The sequence below is a fragment of the Megalobrama amblycephala genome, linkage group LG10 (genome assembly GCF_018812025.1).
Source record: "Megalobrama amblycephala isolate DHTTF-2021 linkage group LG10, ASM1881202v1, whole genome shotgun sequence".
NCBI classification, from domain to species: Eukaryota; Metazoa; Chordata; class Actinopteri; order Cypriniformes; family Xenocyprididae; genus Megalobrama; species Megalobrama amblycephala.
The window spans coordinates 9,134,411-9,155,622 of record NC_063053.1 but is presented as its reverse complement, the minus strand read 5'-3'; the positions used below and the strand labels follow the sequence as shown (position 1 = coordinate 9,155,622).

At 37.0% G+C, this 21,212-nt stretch overlaps 1 protein-coding gene across 2 annotated transcripts in view; it reads left to right on the top strand.

Annotated features, from left to right (window-relative positions):
- Positions 1–20,396, top strand: part of LOC125276674 (protein AHNAK2) — a 23,342-nt gene extending 2,946 nt beyond the window's left edge. Inside the window, exons 1-7 of one of the 2 annotated variants that reach the window (XM_048204392.1) lie at positions 3,398–3,670; positions 7,981–8,030; positions 8,147–8,248; positions 8,395–8,505; positions 8,603–8,756; positions 8,882–9,048; positions 9,148–20,396. In XM_048204392.1, coding sequence (XP_048060349.1) covers positions 8,147–8,248; positions 8,395–8,505; positions 8,603–8,756; positions 8,882–9,048; positions 9,148–19,875 — 11,262 coding nt within the window. In that variant the 5' untranslated portion in view covers positions 3,398–3,670; positions 7,981–8,030 and the 3' untranslated portion in view covers positions 19,876–20,396. Of the gene's footprint in view, positions 1–3,397; positions 3,671–7,980; positions 8,031–8,146; positions 8,249–8,394; positions 8,506–8,602; positions 8,757–8,881; positions 9,049–9,147 lie in introns of those variants that run through there. The other variant, XM_048204391.1, reaches the window with a different exon arrangement.
- The last annotated feature ends 816 nt before the right edge of the window (positions 20,397–21,212 follow it).

Sequence of the window (21,212 nt, the reverse complement as noted above, 5' to 3'; positions counted from 1 at the left end):
CTGTGTTTTGATTTTGTACATATTTTGAATTTACAGTAAGAAAAGCAGTCCATAAAATACTCATCAATTTTGCGCAATAGAGTCCACTCCTAAAATAAGTCATAACTATCAGCATCTCACTAATGACCTCCAGCCAATGAATAAATTATGAATTTGAGAGTGCATTTTTCGTGATTTGTCTGATCGACTATACATTGAAATTGAATGTTACTAAATAAATTAAGAGAAGGTTTTGTGTAGGTATTGATTTTTTGTGTAATTGGGGCAGCTGTGGCCTAATGGTTTAGAGAGTCGGACTTGTAACCCGAAGGTCGCAGGTTCAAGTCTCAGTACCGGCAAGAAATGTAGATGGGGAGAGTGACTGAACAGTGTTCTCTTCCACTCTCATTTCTCTTCCACCCACAATTGAGCAAGGCACCTAACCCCCAATCGCTCCCCGGGTGCCGCAGCCAAAATGAGCGTGTTCACTACTGTTTGGGTGTGCACTTGGATGAGTTAAATGCAGAGCACAGATTCCGAGTATGGGACACCATACTTGGCCACACGTGTCACATCATTTCATATCTGAACTGATAATATGCCTATTTAATCATGACCTTGTTTTTTTTTTTTTTACCATATTGAAAGATATTTATTGGGAAAGTTCATCCAGAAAATGAAAGTCTGTCTTCATTTATTCAATCTCATATCATTCCAAACCTGTATGATTCAAGATATTTTGTAAGTTAATGGGGTCCATACAACATTGACTTTCATTGTATGGAGAAAAAAAAAACTGAGACATTTTTTAAATGTCTTATTTATTAAAGATACAGAGTTGTAATGACATTACGGTGAGTAAGCGTTGACAGAATTTATTTCCGGAAAAACTATCTCTTCCCTTCAATTCTAAAGCCATTATCCCACTGGCACATAAATGTATCAATTAATGTTCCTGATTGATTGGAAACATGAGGGAACTTGGTCCCATGTTCTTAATAGGGAAGAAAATCCAATTCAGTTTTCAGTTTATTTTCCCTCTCCGGCCCTGAAATTCAATTATATTTTGAATACAAACAAGACTTTCCCACTTGATTCTGAAAGAGGCTTGTGTATGAGTGCAGGCCAGAATTGATGTTCCTTCTGCCTGTAACTTGCTGAGCAGCTAATTAACCATATTAGTGTGCCGAAGGAGCAGAGCTCTCGGCCCATATGGCCACAGGAGCAGAAAACAACCTCTAATGCCTGTAATCTTGGTCATGGGTGATGTGCAAACATACAGGATCAGTAGTTGGGAAATTCCAGGGTTTGTACGGCTAAGCTTGTAATATCATGAAATATGAAACATACTACAGCATTTACAATATGTATTTCAGTTAAGGAGGTCTGTAAAAGGTTTGGACATTTGGACTTTATATTGAATTTTTAAATAATTAATCATGCATACAATAAGTACTTTACTAATATTAAATTGTTCTGGTTCCAAACCTGTATACTATTATTATTACGGTGAAACATACGAGAATTTTTCAAGAAATTTCATAGAGAAACACCAAGAAACATCATAGCAACCATTACTATCATGCTCAAAAGAGCCTATGCAAGCTTGTTTCGCCACAGAATTTTAAAAAAAAGAGGAAATTGTGACTTTTTATCTGACAAAAACACACCTTTTTTTCTCAAATTGCAAGTTTATATCTTGTTATTCAAAGAAATAAAGTCAGAATTGCGAGTTTTTCTCACAATTGAGTTTATATCACACAATTCTGAGAAAAAAAAGTCTGAATTGTGAGCTATAAACTACTAAAAAAAGTCGGAAACTCGCAATAAACACGCAATTCTGACTTTATTTCTCAGGTGTGTGAGATATAAACTCTCAGTTGTGAGATATTATGAAGTCCAAATTAAAAGATATAAAGTCAGAATTCTGGAAAATAAAGTCGCAATTCCTAGAAATAGAGTTGGAATTGTGAGCTTTTTTTATTGCAATTGTGAGTTTATATCTCACAATTCTAAAAAAAAAAAATCAGACACCTCTGACTTTATTTCTCAGAACTGTGAGATATAAACACGCAATTGTGAGTTGTTATTGTGAGATATCAATTCCAAGAAATAAAGTCTGAATTGCAAGTTTTTTCTCACAGTTCTGAGTTTGTATTTTACAATTCTGACTTTATAACACAATTGTGAGTTTATCCGCAATTTTGACTTTATATCTCGCAAATGGGAATTTACATCTCGTAATTCTTACTTTAAAAACAAGTCAGAATTGCGAAATGTAAACTCACAATTGCGAGAAACAAAGTTTTCATATTCATATTGCTTTGCAGAGCGAGTTATGTTCCAGCTATAGTCGCATTTCTTTTCTCTCACCCCCAAAATAAATATGACTTATTAAAAATAAAGCTACATCTCACGTTCACTTGTGATCATACCTCTCTCCACCACAAGACACACACATTTAACACAATGTATACTATTTGTAGTGATGATATATCAACAGCATATTAAAATAAAATGACCTGAGAACAATCTTAAAGTGTGTAATGCTTCATCATAAAACAACATCATAAAAACATAAGCAGAATCTATGTGTATATGTATTTTCTTAAAGGGTGAATTCAGGTTGATTGGGACACTTTTTCCAAGTCCAACTAAGTATTACAGGATTTCCTATAGTAATACGAATTATATACTGCTTGGTCACTTGCATAAAACACATTCTTGTCACTTTTAAAGCAGCACCCAATGAACAAATATTTGATTAGGGAGTAACTACGTTATGAATTTACTAACTTTGAATTTCTCAGACAATTCAATTCAATAGCACTCATGTCCAGCTCAATTAAAGACAAATAAATGTGGTTAAATATTTACTTTAACACATACACACACACACACGTTTGTTTTTGTGAATTGTGAGGACATTCCATAGGCGTAATGGTTTTTATACTGTACAAACTGTATATTCTATTGCCCTACACTACGCCTACCCCTTTTTACTTTCTCAAAAAACTCATTCTGTATGATTTATAAGCCTTTTGAAAAATGGGGATATGGGGCAATGTCCTCATAAGTCACCCTCTCCTTAATACGTCATTATACAAATTATACACACTATACATTACACACACACACACACACACATTCTGTCATTATGAGATTGACAGCTTGCTTTGCATTGATTAAACCGATCTATTCTTTAAGCTCTCATTGTTTATTTATTCTTTGTGTGGCTAAAATCACAATGTCTAAAATCTCTAAACTGCATGAGATCTTGTCTTTATTCTGCATTCACACCCCACTGCACACTAAAAACTATTTCCTTCAACTCAAATTTAAACTAAACAAACATTCACGGGAGAACAGAGGGACAGAAACACCCTCACTACAATTCTTTGCTAAAAATCATTAAAATCTCAAGACCTCACGTTTGTGATTGTGTCCAAGCAGTGCAACATATTCACATGTTTGTTCTTCAGCACAATGGCATTAGCAGGAGCTTGAACCACAGCCCTGAAACAGGGTTGTGTCATACCTTTACAAGTCTACAAAAAGGGCAGGGCCCTTCATCTTCTCTAAAACCAACTACTCACAGACAGTCCTGTCAATGCATGCTGTGCACTATAGGTAAATTATTATCTGGAATATACAGTGAAACATATATTCCTTCAAGTAAACCACAGATCAGGTAGGTGCAAACCTAATATTGTTAACCTTTAATGTTTAGCTGCAGAGGCACTTCATGGCATCAGTGTCATTAAAATGCAGCAAACTTGATGATTTAGAAATACTAAGTATTATATATATATATATATATATATATATATATATATATATATATATAAAATGACATAGCACATGTTAGCACAGCACATGTACTTCAAGATATTTCAGTAATAGGGCAATACGGTGTGATTAGTACAGTATGTTACCTGAACCGTCAGTCACAAGCTTAAACTGATTTCACAACACCTACAGCATATTTTATATGTAATCCTAATGGAAACATATTTCTAAAGTAGAAGAGCCCATGATTTCAACATGATTTGGTGTTGATTTGTTGTATTTTAAGTACTTTATGTGTATTTTATTCCTAATTATTACATACAGTACCATCTAACAGACAGCCTCATTTATAGGTTGGTTGGGGTAAGATGCCCCCCAGGGAAAGATGACCTCCCACCTTAATTGTTTTCTCCTGACCATACGTATACATGACACAAAATCTCATCTTAGCACTTTTGATGAATTGAAATGAATTTTGTCATTTCATCTGAATATCAACATTTATGAGATTTAGTCAAAACAGTTTTGATGTTAACTGATCTAATTTTGTGTTTCTGGAAAATAGTGATCTACAACATTGTATTATATTATCAAAGTTTTTTGTGTCTATTTGTTAATGAGGGATTTGTGGACACATCAATGCTTTTAGATTTGTGAAGTAAAATGTTGTTGTTGTTTTTTTGACCAGATGATGTACAGAATTGGCACAGAAGGTCCCAAGTGGCATGTTGTTACTAGTGTTATTTATTTTTATTTTTTTTAATAATTATTGTAATTAATGGGGTTATTATTCATTATTTCCATGTACATTTCAGACATCTTTGCATTAAAACCTATAGGTTAACTGAGTTAAATCATTAAATTTGAGTTCACTGTGTTTCTATCATGACATATCTTCAATTAAAATATGGGCAATTAAATATATAAATATTCATATGCCTGTAAAATTATTCTATGACATATACCTTTCAGATAAATATTTTTTACTGGGATTCTGCTTTGTCTGTCATTGGTTATTCAATTATTATCAACTACATTGTTAAAATAATTTTTAAATATAATATTTTATTTAGTATTTTAAATGATTGACACTTTAAAAAATATAAATATTAATAAGAATTATCTCAAAAATCATTTATACATTCTATAAAGGTTTGTCCAAGTTTATCTTACCCCAGTAGCGGGCATCTTACCCCTTTATTTAATATTTAACATTCTGTGCTATAACAACTAAATTAGCAAATGTTTCTATTTGTTTCCTATAATAACACATTGGCTGATGCATCATCATCCTGCACATATCTAAATATGTTACAATTTATTTAAAACTAACCTAACCTGACACGGGTGGGGATCCTGAAAACAGTGCACAAAGAACACACAAAGTTTGCGAGGCCTGTTGTTTAGGCTTGTTCCATTCGCTGTTGGTTTTGGCCAGAAATTATAAAGCTAAAACTGAAAAAACATCTTAAGCCTGTTTAACTATAATAGCAGCCAGAATAAAAAACTTTGTTGAAACTTGTTGAGTTGCACCATAACATATCGAACATCAAAACAGCTGTCATTCATCTGCTTCTTCATCATAAATGTTAAACCAAAACCTCACTTAAAGTATTACAATCATCCCTGATCTCTGCTGTACACATCAGTTTACTTAAAGGGTTAGATCACCCAAAAATAAAAATTATGTCATTAATGACTCACCCTCATGTCGTTCCAAACACGTAAGGCCTCCGTTCATCTTCGGAACACAGTTTAAGATATTTTAGATTTAGTCCGAGAGCTTTCTGTCCCTCCATTGAAAATGTTTGTACAGTATACTGTCCATGTCCAGAAAGGTAATAAAATCATCAACAAAGTAGTCCATGTGACATCAGTGAGTTAGTTAGAATTTGTTGAAGCATCGAAAATACATTTTGGTCCAAAAATAACAAAAACTACGACTTTATTCAGCATTGACTTCTCTTCCGGGTCTGTTGTCAATTCGCGTTCACGACTCCGCTTCTTCTTCTTCTTCTTTCCTGTTTTACGGCGGTTGGCATCCAGCTTATTGGAGCATTACCGCTCCCTTCTGCTCCGGAGTGTGGTTCACAACTCCGCAGTGACAGTGCTGACGTAAGACGCTGCTGACGTGTTATCCGGTGCGCCAGAGCTTCGTTTACAGTCTGAGGGAGACGCACGCTGTATTCAAGCTATTCTACATTGTTTGTATTTTGGTATTGCTATATTTTTTAAAATGATGCGTAAGTGTGCATGTCGCGGATGTCCTAATCGCCAAAAACAACCACGGCGACGTAAAAGTGCATTACCAACGCCAACAGATGAAAGGATTCAATGGAATCAGTTCAATGGAATCAATTCAATGGAATCAATTCAATGTAAAGGATTCCGGAAGAGAAGACAATGCTGAATAAAGTCGTAGTTTTTGTTATTTTTGGACCAAAATGTATTTTCGATGCTTCAACAAATTCTAACTAACTCACTGATGTCACATGGACTACTTTGTTGATGATTTTATTACCTTTCTGGACATGGACAGTATACTGTACAAACATTTTCAATGGAGGGACAGAAAGCTCTCGGACTAAATCTAAAATATCTTAAACTGTGTTCCAAAGATGAACAGAGGTCTTACGGTTTTGGAACGACATGAGGGTGAGTCATTAATGACATAATTTTCATTTTTGGGTGAACTAACCCTTTAAACCATTGGTTTAGCCAATATCATTGATTGGAGGAACAAAGTGTGTGAACTGTTGAATTAATGGCTGCTCTTTTTGGGATTATTTATTTCTCGCAGTACCATTCAGTTATTATTAAAGGCAGTGCTAAGCAGAGCAGGGTTTCATAACCCAAGGAGCTGGGTTAAAATAAAAAAAAAATACCCAGCAAAAGTGGTGCGAAACCCCTTTCAAGTATGAAATATTGCTTCACCTGTGGTTAAAAGCAGGTTTTAAAGAGCCTAATTGTGATTGGCACAAAACTTACGTACTTTTGTTTTTAATATTTGACATAAAGGGTGTGTAATGTAACCTGTCAATGTTGGCATCTGCCTAAAGACAGAATGACAGATGAATGATATTAATTTATCAAAATACAGTTGATATGAATCATTCACAAAGCCTTTGACATCAACAAAAGATATGGGAAGAGTTTTCTCCTCCCTTTAATAAAGCTATTTATTAACTGTGCACAATTGGTTATTTTCATTTAGCACTTTTCATTGGTGCATTCCCAAGTTTAGAGTGTCTGATTATTAGAAACTGTGAAAAGATATGAACAATCTGCTAGTCTAATCATACTATTCATGTGCAACATGGCATACATGCACATAAATAAATCTCCAGTGTACTTTAATGCCATCTAGACTGTTGCCTGGATAAGTGTTTGCAGGAAAGTGCAGGTTAATGGCCTAGACAGAGTGAGGCTCATGGAAAATGTATATGTACCTAAACGATCCTTTTATTTTAAGTGCATCGTGTTATGAGAAACTCGAAATGAATGCCTTTCTCAGAAGAAAGGTGGTCATGAGAGTATCCTTGCTGCTGGTATGAGCAATATTTAAACTTTCTGTCTATTGTTCAATATTGTTAAATACATAAAATTTTAAATTGTGCAAGGGAATTACTGTATGTCAGTAAAGTTATTTTATTTTTTAATTTGATTTATTTCATTATTTTTCCCAAAATACCACATTTGCAGATATTTATAACCATATTAGTTTCATTGTTCCTTTTCGGATCTATCGAAGCCCATGTTTCCATGTTGTCCTTATTGCTGGCAGTGTAAGCCAACCCCTTCAGATCAATAGAGTGCCTCACTTTACAGGAAGCAACAGAAGCAGGTAGACTATCTGGATCCTGTGGGAATATCTACCAGGAAATATCGCACACAGAAATCTTGCCTTAGACTTTTGCAGATTCAAAGATTGATCCGTCAAAATAGATCGCTCATTGACTCTCCAATCAGTAAAAACTGTTAAACAGCAAATATGGAAGGCATAGATGGGCCTGATGATGACCAGCAGGCTATTGACATTTAGGATGGATTCTTTAAATTTCAGTCATGTGTGAAGAAATGTAATGCACCTTGAATCAAATTCAAGTCGCATATGAGCATTTTGCTTACCAGTCAGATGTGAAATCTATGTATTCACATAGCCTGACCCTTAAGTATTTACAAGTGTGTATTCTGCATTTTTCATCACAACAGGTGAAGGGCGAAGGCTGAAGGCACCAGAACAAGACACAGAAGATGATTTAGTGAGTATCACTCAAGTACAGCAGATTCAACAAAATACACTTGTGTTATTTTGTCTCTCTGTTTTAAACTGGTTGATTGTTTAAACATACTTTAATTGGTATCTTTAATGTAACAGATGCCATGTGAGGAACCTGAAGCTTTAGAGGAGGAAAGACCTCGTCCTCAGGGCTCCTCTCCTGTTGAGGAATTCCCCACCACAGAAAAATACGAAAAACAGGTGACTGCTATTTTACACAACACCCTTAACATCTTAACTATTTAATATTATGTATGATAACCCAAATTTAGAATTTCATAATGCTGTATCTGATCTAATTATTAAACTATATAATAGATCACATACATGCTAACTATTTTTCCCAGGCTGAAGGTGACTTCTATGACTCACCCACCAAGAGTTCCAAAAAAAGCAAAAGGATTGGTTTCGGCGGACTGTTTGACAAGCGTTCCTCTGCCAAGATGAATCAAACAGAGGTCAGACACACCTAAAGTTCTCTCCAGTGAAGAATACGGATGATTAGAAATGCGAATAATGAAAAGTATTTCTAAATTACTTCGCCTTTTGTTTCAGGACATGCAAAATGATCAGTCAGAAATGATAGTGAAAACTGAAAAAGAAGTCTGTGCTGAGGGTTTGGTTGTAAGTGGAGGGGGAAAGGATGGCCTCTTCATCAAGGAAGTAAAACCAGAGTCACCTGCCTCAAAGCATCTAAGCGTGAAAGAGGGTGAGATGTCATAATTATTATAGCACATTACAGCACATTTCTGAGGCTAGAATACAGCTCACTTTGTTTTTCCTACATCTTTTCCACTTGCATCCTCATTTGTGTCCTTCCATCTGGCCTTTCAGGTGATCAGATTCTTAGTGCTACAGTATACTTTGATGATGTGTCATATGAAGACGCCCTCCGGATTCTTGAGCATGCTCAACCATATAAAGTGGCTTTCTGTCTAAAACGCAAACCACCTCCAAGAACCCAGGAAGAAGCTGAGACAATGAGGCCAGATATAACCATTGTAATTATCATACTGTCCATTATATTCAATTAGACAGAATACTACAAAGCTTCTTTAGAGATTGTATTGACCCTATATCTGCTTCATCAATGTTTATAGGGTGAGGAGGCTGAGCGAGAAGAGGAAGGAGGAGGACCAGAAATGAGAGGTAGAAGAAAGACGAAAAAACAATATGATCGCATTTCTTGGCCCAAATTCCCCACCTTTAGCAAAGGTCGCAGGGCGAATTTTAAGAGATCTCACAGCACATCAGAAGCAGAAGAACAGAGAAAATTAGAGATAAGTCCACCAACAAGTGACACAGAATCTCCTCTTAAGTCTCCATTAAAATCCCCAGATGGAAAAGAGAAGAAAAAGACACACAAAATGAAACTTAAGATGAGGATGGCAGGCTGCAGGAGCAAGTCTGTTGAAGAAACCCAAGAAAATGAAGAGGTGCCAACAACAGACAATATGGAAGTCTTGGACAACCAAATTATTATGAATATAGCTGTAGAGCCAGGGACTAATGTGCTAGAGAGCCCTAAAATCTTGAATGAAGCTGAAAATACTGACGCAACTAAAGAAAGGAATGAATATACATTCCTGACTTCGCCAGCGACTGAATCACTGCATAAGGCTGAGCTCATCAGTTTGGACACTACTTTAAAGACTACTGATATTACAGTTGCTCTTGGAGAGGATGGAAAAGAAAGGAAAGAGAGATCAGAACTGAGGGTTAGTACTCCAGGAAAGGATAAATATGAAATAGAAACAGAGAGCCAATTAAAATCCTCCACAAGTGGCATGCGAACTTCGGATACATCAGCATTCGACAATATTATGGATAGTCCTAATGTAATATCACAAATTGAAGCAGTTGGGCATCAAGTTGATTCCGATGGCAAACCATTAACTAAAGAGGTTTTAGAGAAGACACAAAAGTCAGAAGAAATGGACATGGACATACCTAAAGTTGAGGTTTCTCTTGACATGCCAGATGTAGGACCAATGAGCAAATCACCAAGAAATGGCAGCGACAAGGAAAAGAAAGAAAGAAACGTTCTAGAAACAGAAAGTTATGGGATTCGAACTAGGGGACCAATGGCAGATATAGCCACATCAAAGAGTCATTTTGCAAACACAGTAAACAGACTAGAATTTACACCAGACACTTTTGAGATTCAAACAAAACAAGATGTCTCTTCAACAGTCATGGACACAAAGAAACCAATCACTCCAACACCAGTTATATCCCAGCCAAAATCACATGCTCTGGAAGTGGACAAAAGCGGGAAGAGTATTGGGGGTAGCACAGACATTGAAGTAACAACAAAAGCAAATATTGAATCAAATTTTAAACTACCTAAGGTGGATCTCTCTGAATTCAACCAGGAAGACTTGATAACTATAAGACAAAGAGACCCAAACAAAGTGCCTCTCCTGAAACGAGAGGAAATTGAGATTCCTGGCATGGAGGACAAAGGATCAAAAGCCAAGCTTAAGTCTCCTAGAATTAAGGAACAAAAAATTGAGAAGATAATAAATATCTCAAAAGCAGGAAAACCCCGAGCTCATGGGGAAGCAGAAGAGTTTAATGTTGAGGATGTAAAAGAAGCAGTATCAAAATTCCCTGCCTTTAAATTACCTGAGAGAGATATCACAGGAGTCCTTGTACAGAGAGAGATCAAAATCATGGAAATGAAAACAGACAAGACTGGCATGACACCTAAAGGATCCCCTTGTAAAATTTCGAGCATGAGCACAGAAATAAACATTAAGTTGCCTGACACAATGGATAAAGAAGAACAGAGACTTTCTCCTGTTGCTTCAAAAGATCAAGCCATCCTGTTACCTAAAAGTGAACAATTTCATCTTGACGAAACCGGTATAACTGAGAGCAAAATAGACAAATCAAAAATTAAGCCAGCAGACCACAAACCAAAAACTGGCAAAATGTTAGCGAGGGATAAAATAAGTACATCCTCAGATGTAAAATTCAAACTTCCAAAGCGTGAAGACATTGAAATACCAGGAATGGAAGCCATTGAACAATCAGTTCAACTGCAAAAAATCAAAGTAGCCAAAGATACAGACACTCAAGATGAGGCTGTGAAAGACTACACTGATACAGATATCAAAGCTGACAAAAAAAGACATGAAAAGAAATCAAAGAAAACAAAGGTATCAATGCCTAGTTTTGGGATCATGACTCCTGACATTCACTTCCCTGGTTTCGCGATTGAATTACCAATAAAGGCCACATCATCTAAAAGAGATGATGATGAAATTAAGGAGATGAAAACTGGAGCAAAAATATCTCTTGATGAAGAACATGTCTTTGAAAAATCTCAAAAAGGTGAAAGCTGTGCACCTGAGCATGAAACTAAAAAAGCACATGATATAGAGGGTGATCTAACAATCAAACATGACGTTTGCATTGGCACTGTTAAGGAAACCTCAAAACAAGATGTTGAAGGAGAACTGAAGGCTGAAATCAAAAGCAAAGACACAGATACCTCTCCACATAAAAAGAAAATGCCTAAATTAAAAATGCCCAAACTTGGAGGGAAATCTATGAAAGGAACAACTGAAGTCACCACAAAAGAGGATGTTACAGTGGAAGAAAATGAAATAATAGAGGTTGTATTAGATTCTGAGAAGAGAACATCTGAGACTGATCCTAAAGCATATAGTTCAGAAAAGGACAAAAACTGGAGTAAATTAAAAATGCCAAGCATAGATGTTTCTGTTCCAAAAATGAAAATCCCCAAGACAGAGGGAAAATCAAAGCAGGAGGAAACTGGGCTCTCAACACCTGAAATTCATGCAGGTGTTGAATGTAGCAAAGACTACATTTCTAGTGAGACTACACAAAAGCCGAAAAAAGAAAGGGTTGGGAAAGTTGACATGAAGGTTGAGGCTGTGGAAGATGCTCGAGAGGAGAGTGGATTTACACTGATCAAGTTTGGTATCGCATTGCCAACGGAGAAAACAGAAGAAGGTGGTGTGTTACCAGAGGAATCTAAAAAATCCATCATCAAGGTTAGTGGAAAAACTGAAGTGGAGCCATCTGAACTACCACAAGCTGAAATAAAAGAAACAGAGTCTAAAATGAAGAAAAGGAAAATATCATTTCCCAAATTTGGATTCTCTAAATCAGATACTAAAGTATCTGATGCTGACATAACTCTTCCAGCTGCACAGGTCTCTTTACAAGGTGCAGATGGGACAGAACTAGATGTTGAAAGTAAGACAACAGACATAGAAGCTGAATTCAAGGATTCAACAGATTCTCCCACAAAATTTAGACTTCCCACGATTAAACTTCCCAAATTTGGAGTTTCATTTCCAAAGACAACAGACGCTGGGGCTGATATTCAAATGCCTGAAGTCAGCACAGATGAAACTACAAAGGATGTTAAATTGCCTGAAGCTAAATTATCTGTAGAATCTACAGCACTATCTGACACAAAAGGCCTGGAGATGACTCTCAGTGTATCCAAACCTGAAGTTGACTTGTCTGTACCTGAGGGAAAAACAGAAATCAAAGGTATTAGCATTCCAAAAGTAGATGGCTTTCAGAAAAAAGAAATAAAATCATCTGAAGATATTTCATTTTCTAAACCAGAGGTTGATGCTAGTCTGACTTACCATATTGGAGAAATTCCAGCTGCTGAGTTTTCAAAACCGGACATCAAAGCTGCAGACATTGATGTCAGTCTTCCACAGATTGATGTATCCATTCCAGAAGGTTCTGTGGAAATAAAAGAGTCAGATGTGAATTTCACAATTTTAAAGGATGATGCTGAACATAAAGATCTAACAACTGGTGGTACACCAGTAAAGTTTAAACTCCCCTCTTTCAACTTACCAAAATTTGGTGGGAAATCATCCAAGGTAGTGAAAGACATGCCCTTTGTAGATATAGATTTTGAAGAACCTGATGTAAGCCTTCCCGAAACACAAATAAGCATGAAATTAGAAGATGATGCAGAAGGTCAATGTGTTAGTGTAGACAAGGAGGTTACAGTTACACAGCATAAATTTGGCATTAGCCTTCCAAAGGTTGAAGCCCGCAAGCCAGCTGATAGTATGGACAAAGAAGAATCAATTATAGACACCAAAAAATCAAATGCAGAGTCTGACCATGCTCAGAAAGATCCAAGATCTCCAACAAAAATGAAACTTCCCACAATTAAATTTCCAAAATTTGGTGTCTCATTTCCAAAATCAACAGATGCAGACTTTGACAGTCAAATGACTGAAGTCACCACAGATGACCCTACCATGGAAATTAAAGTGCCAGAAGCTGACCTGTCTGGAGAACTGCCATCATTACCTGAAATGAAACCCCCACAAATTGTTCTAAGTGTTTCAAAACCTGAAGTGGATATATCTACAACAGAGGTAGAAAAGGCTTTTGATGCACACTGTGAAAAGAAAAAAGAAAAGGTATTGTCTCCCGACCGTGCATTTTCTAAACCAGAGGTTAAGATGAGCCTTGTAGGTCATGGTCTTGATCAGGAAGCAACTATAGAAGATCTGAAAGTGCAAGCCGAGAAACTTGAGATGGAAGTCAAAGTTCCTTCAGGTACAGTAGATGTAGTCATCCCTGAGGCCAAAGAAAAAGAGAGTGAAATTAAACTTAAAAAACGTAAAATGTCATTTCCAAAATTTGGCTTTTCCAAATCTGATACTAAGATCCCTGAGGCTGACACCAGTCTTCAAAAAGAAGGAATATCTGTGCCAGACACTGAGATCAAGGAGACTGAGGTGACGATTCCTGCTCCAGAGGTTGAAGTCCAGTTGAAAACCAAAAGTACTTCTGGTTCTCCATCTAAATTCAAGCTTCCAACAATTTCTCTCCCTAAATTTGACATTTCCATTTCAAAGACTGGAGAAGAGTCTATTGCAAAAACTGATGATGATGCACAGTCAGAAATAAAGGCAGCATCAGCAGTTGCATCACAAGATAAAGGTACAGGAGATATAGAACCATCAAAAGCAACTTTCGAATCCCTACCGGTGGATGCTGAAATAAAGATTCAAGACACTGATCCTGGAGGTCAAGGGAGTCGATTTATGATGCCCAAATTTGAATTTTCATTTCCAAAGCTAAAGGGACCAGAATTTAAAAAGGGTGCATCAAGAACCGATGTAGAAAAACTAGAGGCTACACTTAAACATGACATTGAGAGTGCTGAGGGAAAAGCAGACGAAAAGCAGAAGGCTTCTTTGAAAATGGAGGTAACAATGAAAAAGCCAGAAGTGCCAAGCTCAGAGCATGAATTTTCTAAACAAGATGTTAAAGCTCCAGAGATTAATGTTGAGAGAGGTGATACATCTATGGCAGTAGGTGAAGTGGATGTGAATCTTGAGTCTGACATGAATATTCAAACAACAGAGATGTTAAAAGATGATTCAACCACCGGAGGGTCACCGTTCAAATTCAAACTTCCTACTTTCAAACTACCCAAATTTGGAAGTTCATCTTCCAAAGTAAAAACTGAAATAACAGATTTGAGGGGTGAGGAAATTACTTTGGAGGCTGAAGATATATTTACATCAGGAGAAGCATCAGACTTACAAATTGACTTTAATGTGCCCAGTCAAGAGCTGAAGAAACCCTCAATCAGTGTTGATCAGCCAAAGGTAGATACTGGAGGTCAATACACCCTGTCACTTACAGAGGCCAAATCATCAAAGGCAGAAGTTGATATTTCTTTACCAGAGACAAAACTCGGGGAACTGTCAGCTAAAGCGGAAGTACCACAAGCTAAAATAGAAAGCAAAATAGATCAAGAAGTTGATTTAAAAGACCCAGGTATAAAAATGAAAAGACAAGGCTTTTCCTTTCCTAAATTTGGATTTTCTAAACCAGATATCAAGGCCCCAGAGACTGATGTCAATCTTGCACAAGTTGATACCCCTGAACCAGAAGGTGATGTGAAATTGAAAGAAAGTATCAATATCACAGTGTCAAATGTTGAGGCTGAGCAAAAAGATACAACAACTTTTGGTGCCACAACAACATTTAAACTCCCTTCAATCAATTTCCCAAAGATTGGAGGACAAGCTATGGAGGAAGAGAAAACAATGCCAGATGTAGATATAGCTGTTAAAGAACCTGAAGTGAGCAGTCCATATACACAAATAAAAATATCAGGTGAAGCCCCATCAGTTGACATAAAGGGACCTCATCTAGCAACAGAGGGTCAATCTGTAAGTGTGAACTTAAAGGTTGAGGATGCTGAACTTGTAGGACAGGGTGGGAAGCTTAAGATGCCAAAGTTCGGTATTGACCTTCCTAAAGTAAAAGGGCTTGATTTAAGTGCATCAAAGACAGAGGATATGGCTGAAGTACAGGAAATTGATCTTAAAAAAACAGAGATAACAACTGAGGGGAAAATTCACCCACCAGAACGTGATTCTAAAGGCCTAGATGTGAAGATAAAAACACTACCCGAATTTGGGGTTTCAAAACCAGATGTAAAAGCCCCTGAGGTTGATGTAAGTATCCAAAAAACTGATATCTCCATACCAGAAGGCAGTATGAACCTAGATGAAGCAAATATGGACATTAAAGTGTCAAAGGTGGAGTCTGACCAAAAGGGTTCAACAATTTTTGGATCTCCAACAAAGTTTAAACTCCCTTCAATCAGCTTCCCGAAATTTGGCGCTAAATCACAAAAAGGAGCATTAGACGTTAATGTAACTGACTCAGAACTAGAAGGAACAAATATAAAAAGTGATATTTCTAAACCTGATGTTAAATTACAAGTACAGCCACCCAGTGATGAATCTAAAGTTGAAAAGAGTGCCGACATGCCTGAGGCTGATTCCAAAGGACAGCAAGTAAAAGTGAAGAGACCAAGCTTTTCATTTCCTAAGTTTGGGTTTTCCAAACCAAACATTGCAACTCCAGAAGTTGATGTCAGCATACAAAAAGTTGAAGTATCTATACCAGAGGGTAATGTACCCATAAAAGAACAAACAGTAGAAGTTACATTTCCAGGAAGAGAAGATGAACAGAAAGAACTAACAATTGTTAGTTCCCCAACCAAATTTAAACTACCAGAAGTTAACCTGCCAAAATTTGGAGTCAAAAGTTCAAAAGGTACAGCAAGTTTACCATCAGCAGATAAGGACATTAAAGGAATAGAAATTACTGCTCACGAACCAGACATCAAGATGTCTGAACAAGTGCCAAAAATTGAAAAAGAGGCAGATATACATGCCACAATAAGAGAAACTGATATTAATCTAGCAGAAGGTAAGGTGATACTACCCCAACCTGATGTTGATGTTCAAGGCATATCCATTGAAGGCAAAGCAGATATACCTGAAGTTGACTTGAAAGGGCTTGATGTGAAATTGAAGAAGTCAAGCTTTTCACTTCCAAAATTTGGTTTTTCAAAACCAGATATTAAGGGGCATGATGTTGATGCCAGTCAACCAAAGGCAGATATGTCTATGCAAGAGGGCAACATATCTGTTAAAGGCCAAGATGCAGAAATACATTTCGGAGATGAAATGAACAAACAAGAAGATCCAACGCATACAAAGTTTAAGATGCCCTCAATCAACTTCCCAAAGTTTGGACACAAATATCCAAAGTCCACATCTGATTTTCCAGAAGCTGATGTAGATATCAAAGAACCTGAAATCAGTTTCTCAGAAACAGGAGAGGTACAAACCACTGACATGGAAACAAACATAGATATTAAGGGGCCTACTGTTAATGTTGACATTAAGGTCAAAGAGATGGACACTGATGGGACAGGAAGTAAGTTCAAGCTGCCAAATTTTGGAATTGGCATGCCAAAAGTAAAGGAGATAGAGACGGAGGGTAAAGAAATAAACATAGAGACTGGCCTGCTGTGTGAAGGAAAAGTTCATGTACAACAGCCTGATGTTGAAATTCAAAATGTGACCATTGAGGGGAAAACAGATAAAGTTGAAGTTGATTCCAAAGGAATGAAAGTGAAACTTCCCAAACTGGGATTTTCAAAACCAGATCTTAAGGCTCCTGAAATTGATGTGAGTCTACCCAAAGCTGATATGGGCACGTCACTGGGACATGTTGATGTTTCAGAGCAATCGGTAGAAATTAAATTACCAGAAGAACAACCTGATTTGAAAGAGGACACTTTTGGCTCTCCAACAAGATTTAAACTTCCAACATTCAATTTCCCAAAATTTGGAACCAAAACATCAAAGGACACAGTGGATATTCCTACAGCACATGTGGACATCAGTGAAGTTAGCCTTACTGATAAGAAGTTAAACATGTCAGGAGAAGTAGCAAGTGTTGACATGAAAGAGCCAACAATAAATGTTGAGTATCCATCCATTGAGATGGACATTAAAGGAAAGGATAAAGAACAACAAGAGAGCAAATTTAAGCTTCCAAAATTTGGGATTGCTCTCCCAACAACTAAAGGTCCTGAGAGTGACCAAGGGTTTAAGAAGGCTCTGACTGAAACAGAAGTGAAAATGTCAGGAGATGTGCTAACTACAGACAAGAAAGAGCTAAAGTTACCCAAAGGATCAGTGGAATTGGATATGCAAGCCAGTGAAATGACAACAGATATTTCGCTACAGGGCACTACAGAAATGGGAGAAAGTGAGAGAGATGGCAAAACAGAAATAACAAGTCCACAATTTGGCTCTCCAACAAAATTCAAACTCCCAACAATAAAATTTCCAAAATTTGGATTTTCCACTTCAAAGGTCACTACTGATGCTCCTGATTCTGAGATCAAGGAAATTAAAGGTAGTTCAGTGGATTATGAGATAGAGACATCAAAAGTGGATCAATCAGATGACATCGAATGCAAAACTGCAGAGATTGAAACCCCATCTATTGACATCAACATAAAAGCAAAAGAGATTAATCAAGAGGGACAGGAAACTAAATTTAAACTTCCAAAATTTGGGATTTCGTTACCCAAAGTAAAAGGTCCTGAGGTGACAGTAACTGCAAAAGAAATAAAAACAGGAACACCTGAGGTGACAGTAACTGCAAAAGAAGTAAAAACAGGAACACCTGAAATTGGGATCACTGAACCAGAAATTAAAATCGCAGCAGATGATGCAAGTCTCCCAAAATTAGACATTGCTTTAGAGGGAAGTTCCAGCCTTGAAAAAACAGAGGTAGAGACAGAGTTGAAAGATGATAACGTTGCTGTTTCAGGTTCTCCAAGTAAATTCAAATTGCCTACTTTTAAAATGCCAAAATTTGGAATGTCAGCACAAAAAACATCTGATGCAAAAGGAAAAGTAGCAGAAGTAAATGTACCAGATACTAAAACTGATCTAAATATTAAAGACAAGCCTTTACAAGTAGAAGTGCCCAAAGATATACACCGAGAGGGTGAAATTAAAGAAACCACTGAACAGCCTCCAGAGGTTGCTGTTAAAAAACTGGAGGGTGACAAAGGCTCCCCAAGTAAATTCAAACTTCCTACTATAAAAATGCCAAAGATGAGCCTTTCAAGAACAAAATCTCAGGATGGAGAAGATGACACAACCATAAAAGCTCATGCTCCAGAAGCTAAAACAGAACCAAAAGATGATGCACAAGGATCTGGAAAGTCACCCAGATTTACAATGCCTAGACTTGAGGATGTTCTCAGTGGCTTTGAGGTTGAATTTAATGTTCCAACAATAGAGGAAATGGAAGCACAAATGGACAAACCATCTGTTAAGCAGGATCAGGAGGCTGGAGAAAAAGTCGAGGAAGCAGCAGAACATAAGGACAAAGGAGTGCAGGAGAAATCAAAGTTCAAATTTAAATTCCCAAAATTAGGATTCAGCCAGTCCTCAGATGAAAGTGATAAGTTAGCTGACGCTAAGATTGAAGAAAGTGAAAAACATTTGGAGGCTTCAGCGGATCAGAAATCAGCTGTTAGCAAAGAACAAGAAAAAACTGAAAAAGGAAGCTGGTTCAAGTTCTCATTTTCGTCTCCAACCAAAACTACAAAATCTGATGAGAAAGAAGAAATAATCAAACCGCCTGAAGAGGCTAAGAAGTCTGATGATGTAGAGAAAGAATCCAGCAAGGCACAAGAGGAACCTGAGAAGAACTCGCTCAGCGAGGCTGTGGAAGAAAACATCAGCCCAACTTTATCACTAATGTCATCTGATGCTTTTGCAGATGTAAGTTCTGCATTAACCACTGAGCAGATTGGCCTGTCACAGACCTCTCCTACAAAAGTTAAAGTGAAATATGCGGAACCCACTGCCACCGTTGGGGTCAATGATGTACAAACTAATGTTGTGACTTCCACAGCCAGATGTGAACTGATATCAATGGAGCCTCACCAGCCAGAGAAAGTCAACATCCCATTCTCATCAGATATGTCCTCACCCTCAGTGGACACTCTGAAACAGATGTCAGGGGAAATTCATGTCATCACATCGAACATACAAGCTATACCAGAAACACAGCAAGCTGCAATCCTTACTAATTTAGATGCTCATGGAATTCACACCTCACCATTACAAATAACACTAGGCTCAGACTCAGTGTTGACAGTGGAGGAAACCAGAGTGCAAAGTGGGAAGCAAACATTGGTGGAAAAACATGTTGTGAAAGAAACATTACATGATGATAAAGAGACAATAATTGTGACACAGAGAACACGTGTGTTTGAAGGAGACTCTGCAGAACCCATTTCTGACGAGACGGCTTCCTCGATTCGTAGGCTGAGAGATACGGTACACACTGAGAAAATGAGGTTTTTTGACAGCGTAGAAAAAAGAGAAGAGGTCACAGTTGTGAGCTATGAAACATCTCTAAGACATGTGGATTCCTCTACCGATGAGAATGGGGGGAATTGAACATGATATATGGCTGAGTTGATTTTATGCTTTTGAATGTATGTTTCAGTGTTCTCTTATATAATCATAAGCCAGCTGAATTGTAACGCTAATTAAGTAAAATGACACTTACTTATGAACATATCACAGAGTATTGTTTAGCTAATGGAGATTTTAAGCTTAAGAAAAAATATATATCCACTGTACAAACTATGTATGTACAAGGAATAATAGGAAAAAAATGATTACATTATAATTTGGTGTGTGTTTTGTCAGTGCACTTTACTGTAAAACTGTTATCTTGGGAAAATTGTTTACAGTGCAAACTCAATAGCATAATATTCAAGCAAACACCATTTAAATAGATATATTCACAAATAAAATTAATTATAAAGTTGGTGTAGCTTTCAAAGACTGTTGACAGTATCACATATTGAGGCATTTTTTTTTTCTTTGAGGTTATCTATTTTGAGAAAACTATATAATTGCATATAAATCAGTGTTTCTGCAGCCTTGACAATAAATAAAAATAATTGTGTAAATATGTTTTATTCATCTCAAAGTCTGTCCGTTAGCAGTGTTTTGAAATCGGCCATCACTAGATATTGGTGAAAAGTCGTTATTTTGTTTTTTTGGCACACAAAAAGTATTCTCGTCGCTTTATTATATTAAGGTTAAATCACTGTATGAACTGTTTTAAATATGTCTTTAGCACCTTTCTGGGCATCTGGAAGTGTTAATTATCTTGCTGGCAATAGAGTAAACTAAGTGTTTAGCAATAATTGATGACTAAAATTGTGTAATGGATTAAGGGTATAATAATTACATAAATCAATCAAAATCTAAAACACGCAAAATTATTATTGTACATAAGCATTGCTAAAAGCCAGATGATTTTGTCTTTAAAAATCATTTGCTATGTAGTGACATTAAATTTGGAGCAAAAACAGAGGGAGTGACTTTTTTTTGCATCAGACATGTGTCACTTTGCTCACAGCTGATTGGTTCAATTGTGGTTTAAGATCTCTTACCCAGAACATAACCTGCCCCGGAGCAGGTTAGCCGTGGAGCGTAAGTTAAAACCACTTTCATGGTGCCTAAAAATCAGGGCGCAAACTAAACTGAAATGTACCTGGCTAGCCACCTAAACTGGCTTCATGATATAGGACCCAGTGCTTCTCAAACCTGTCCCGGGTACCCCAAGCACTGCACATTTTGGATATCTCCCATATTGGACACACCCATTTCAGGTCTTGAAGTCTTTAGTAATGAGCTGATGAGTTAGATGAGGGAGACATACAAAATGTAGCGCTGGCCTTGACCACTACTTCGACCAGAGGAAACCATTGCTTAAGGGT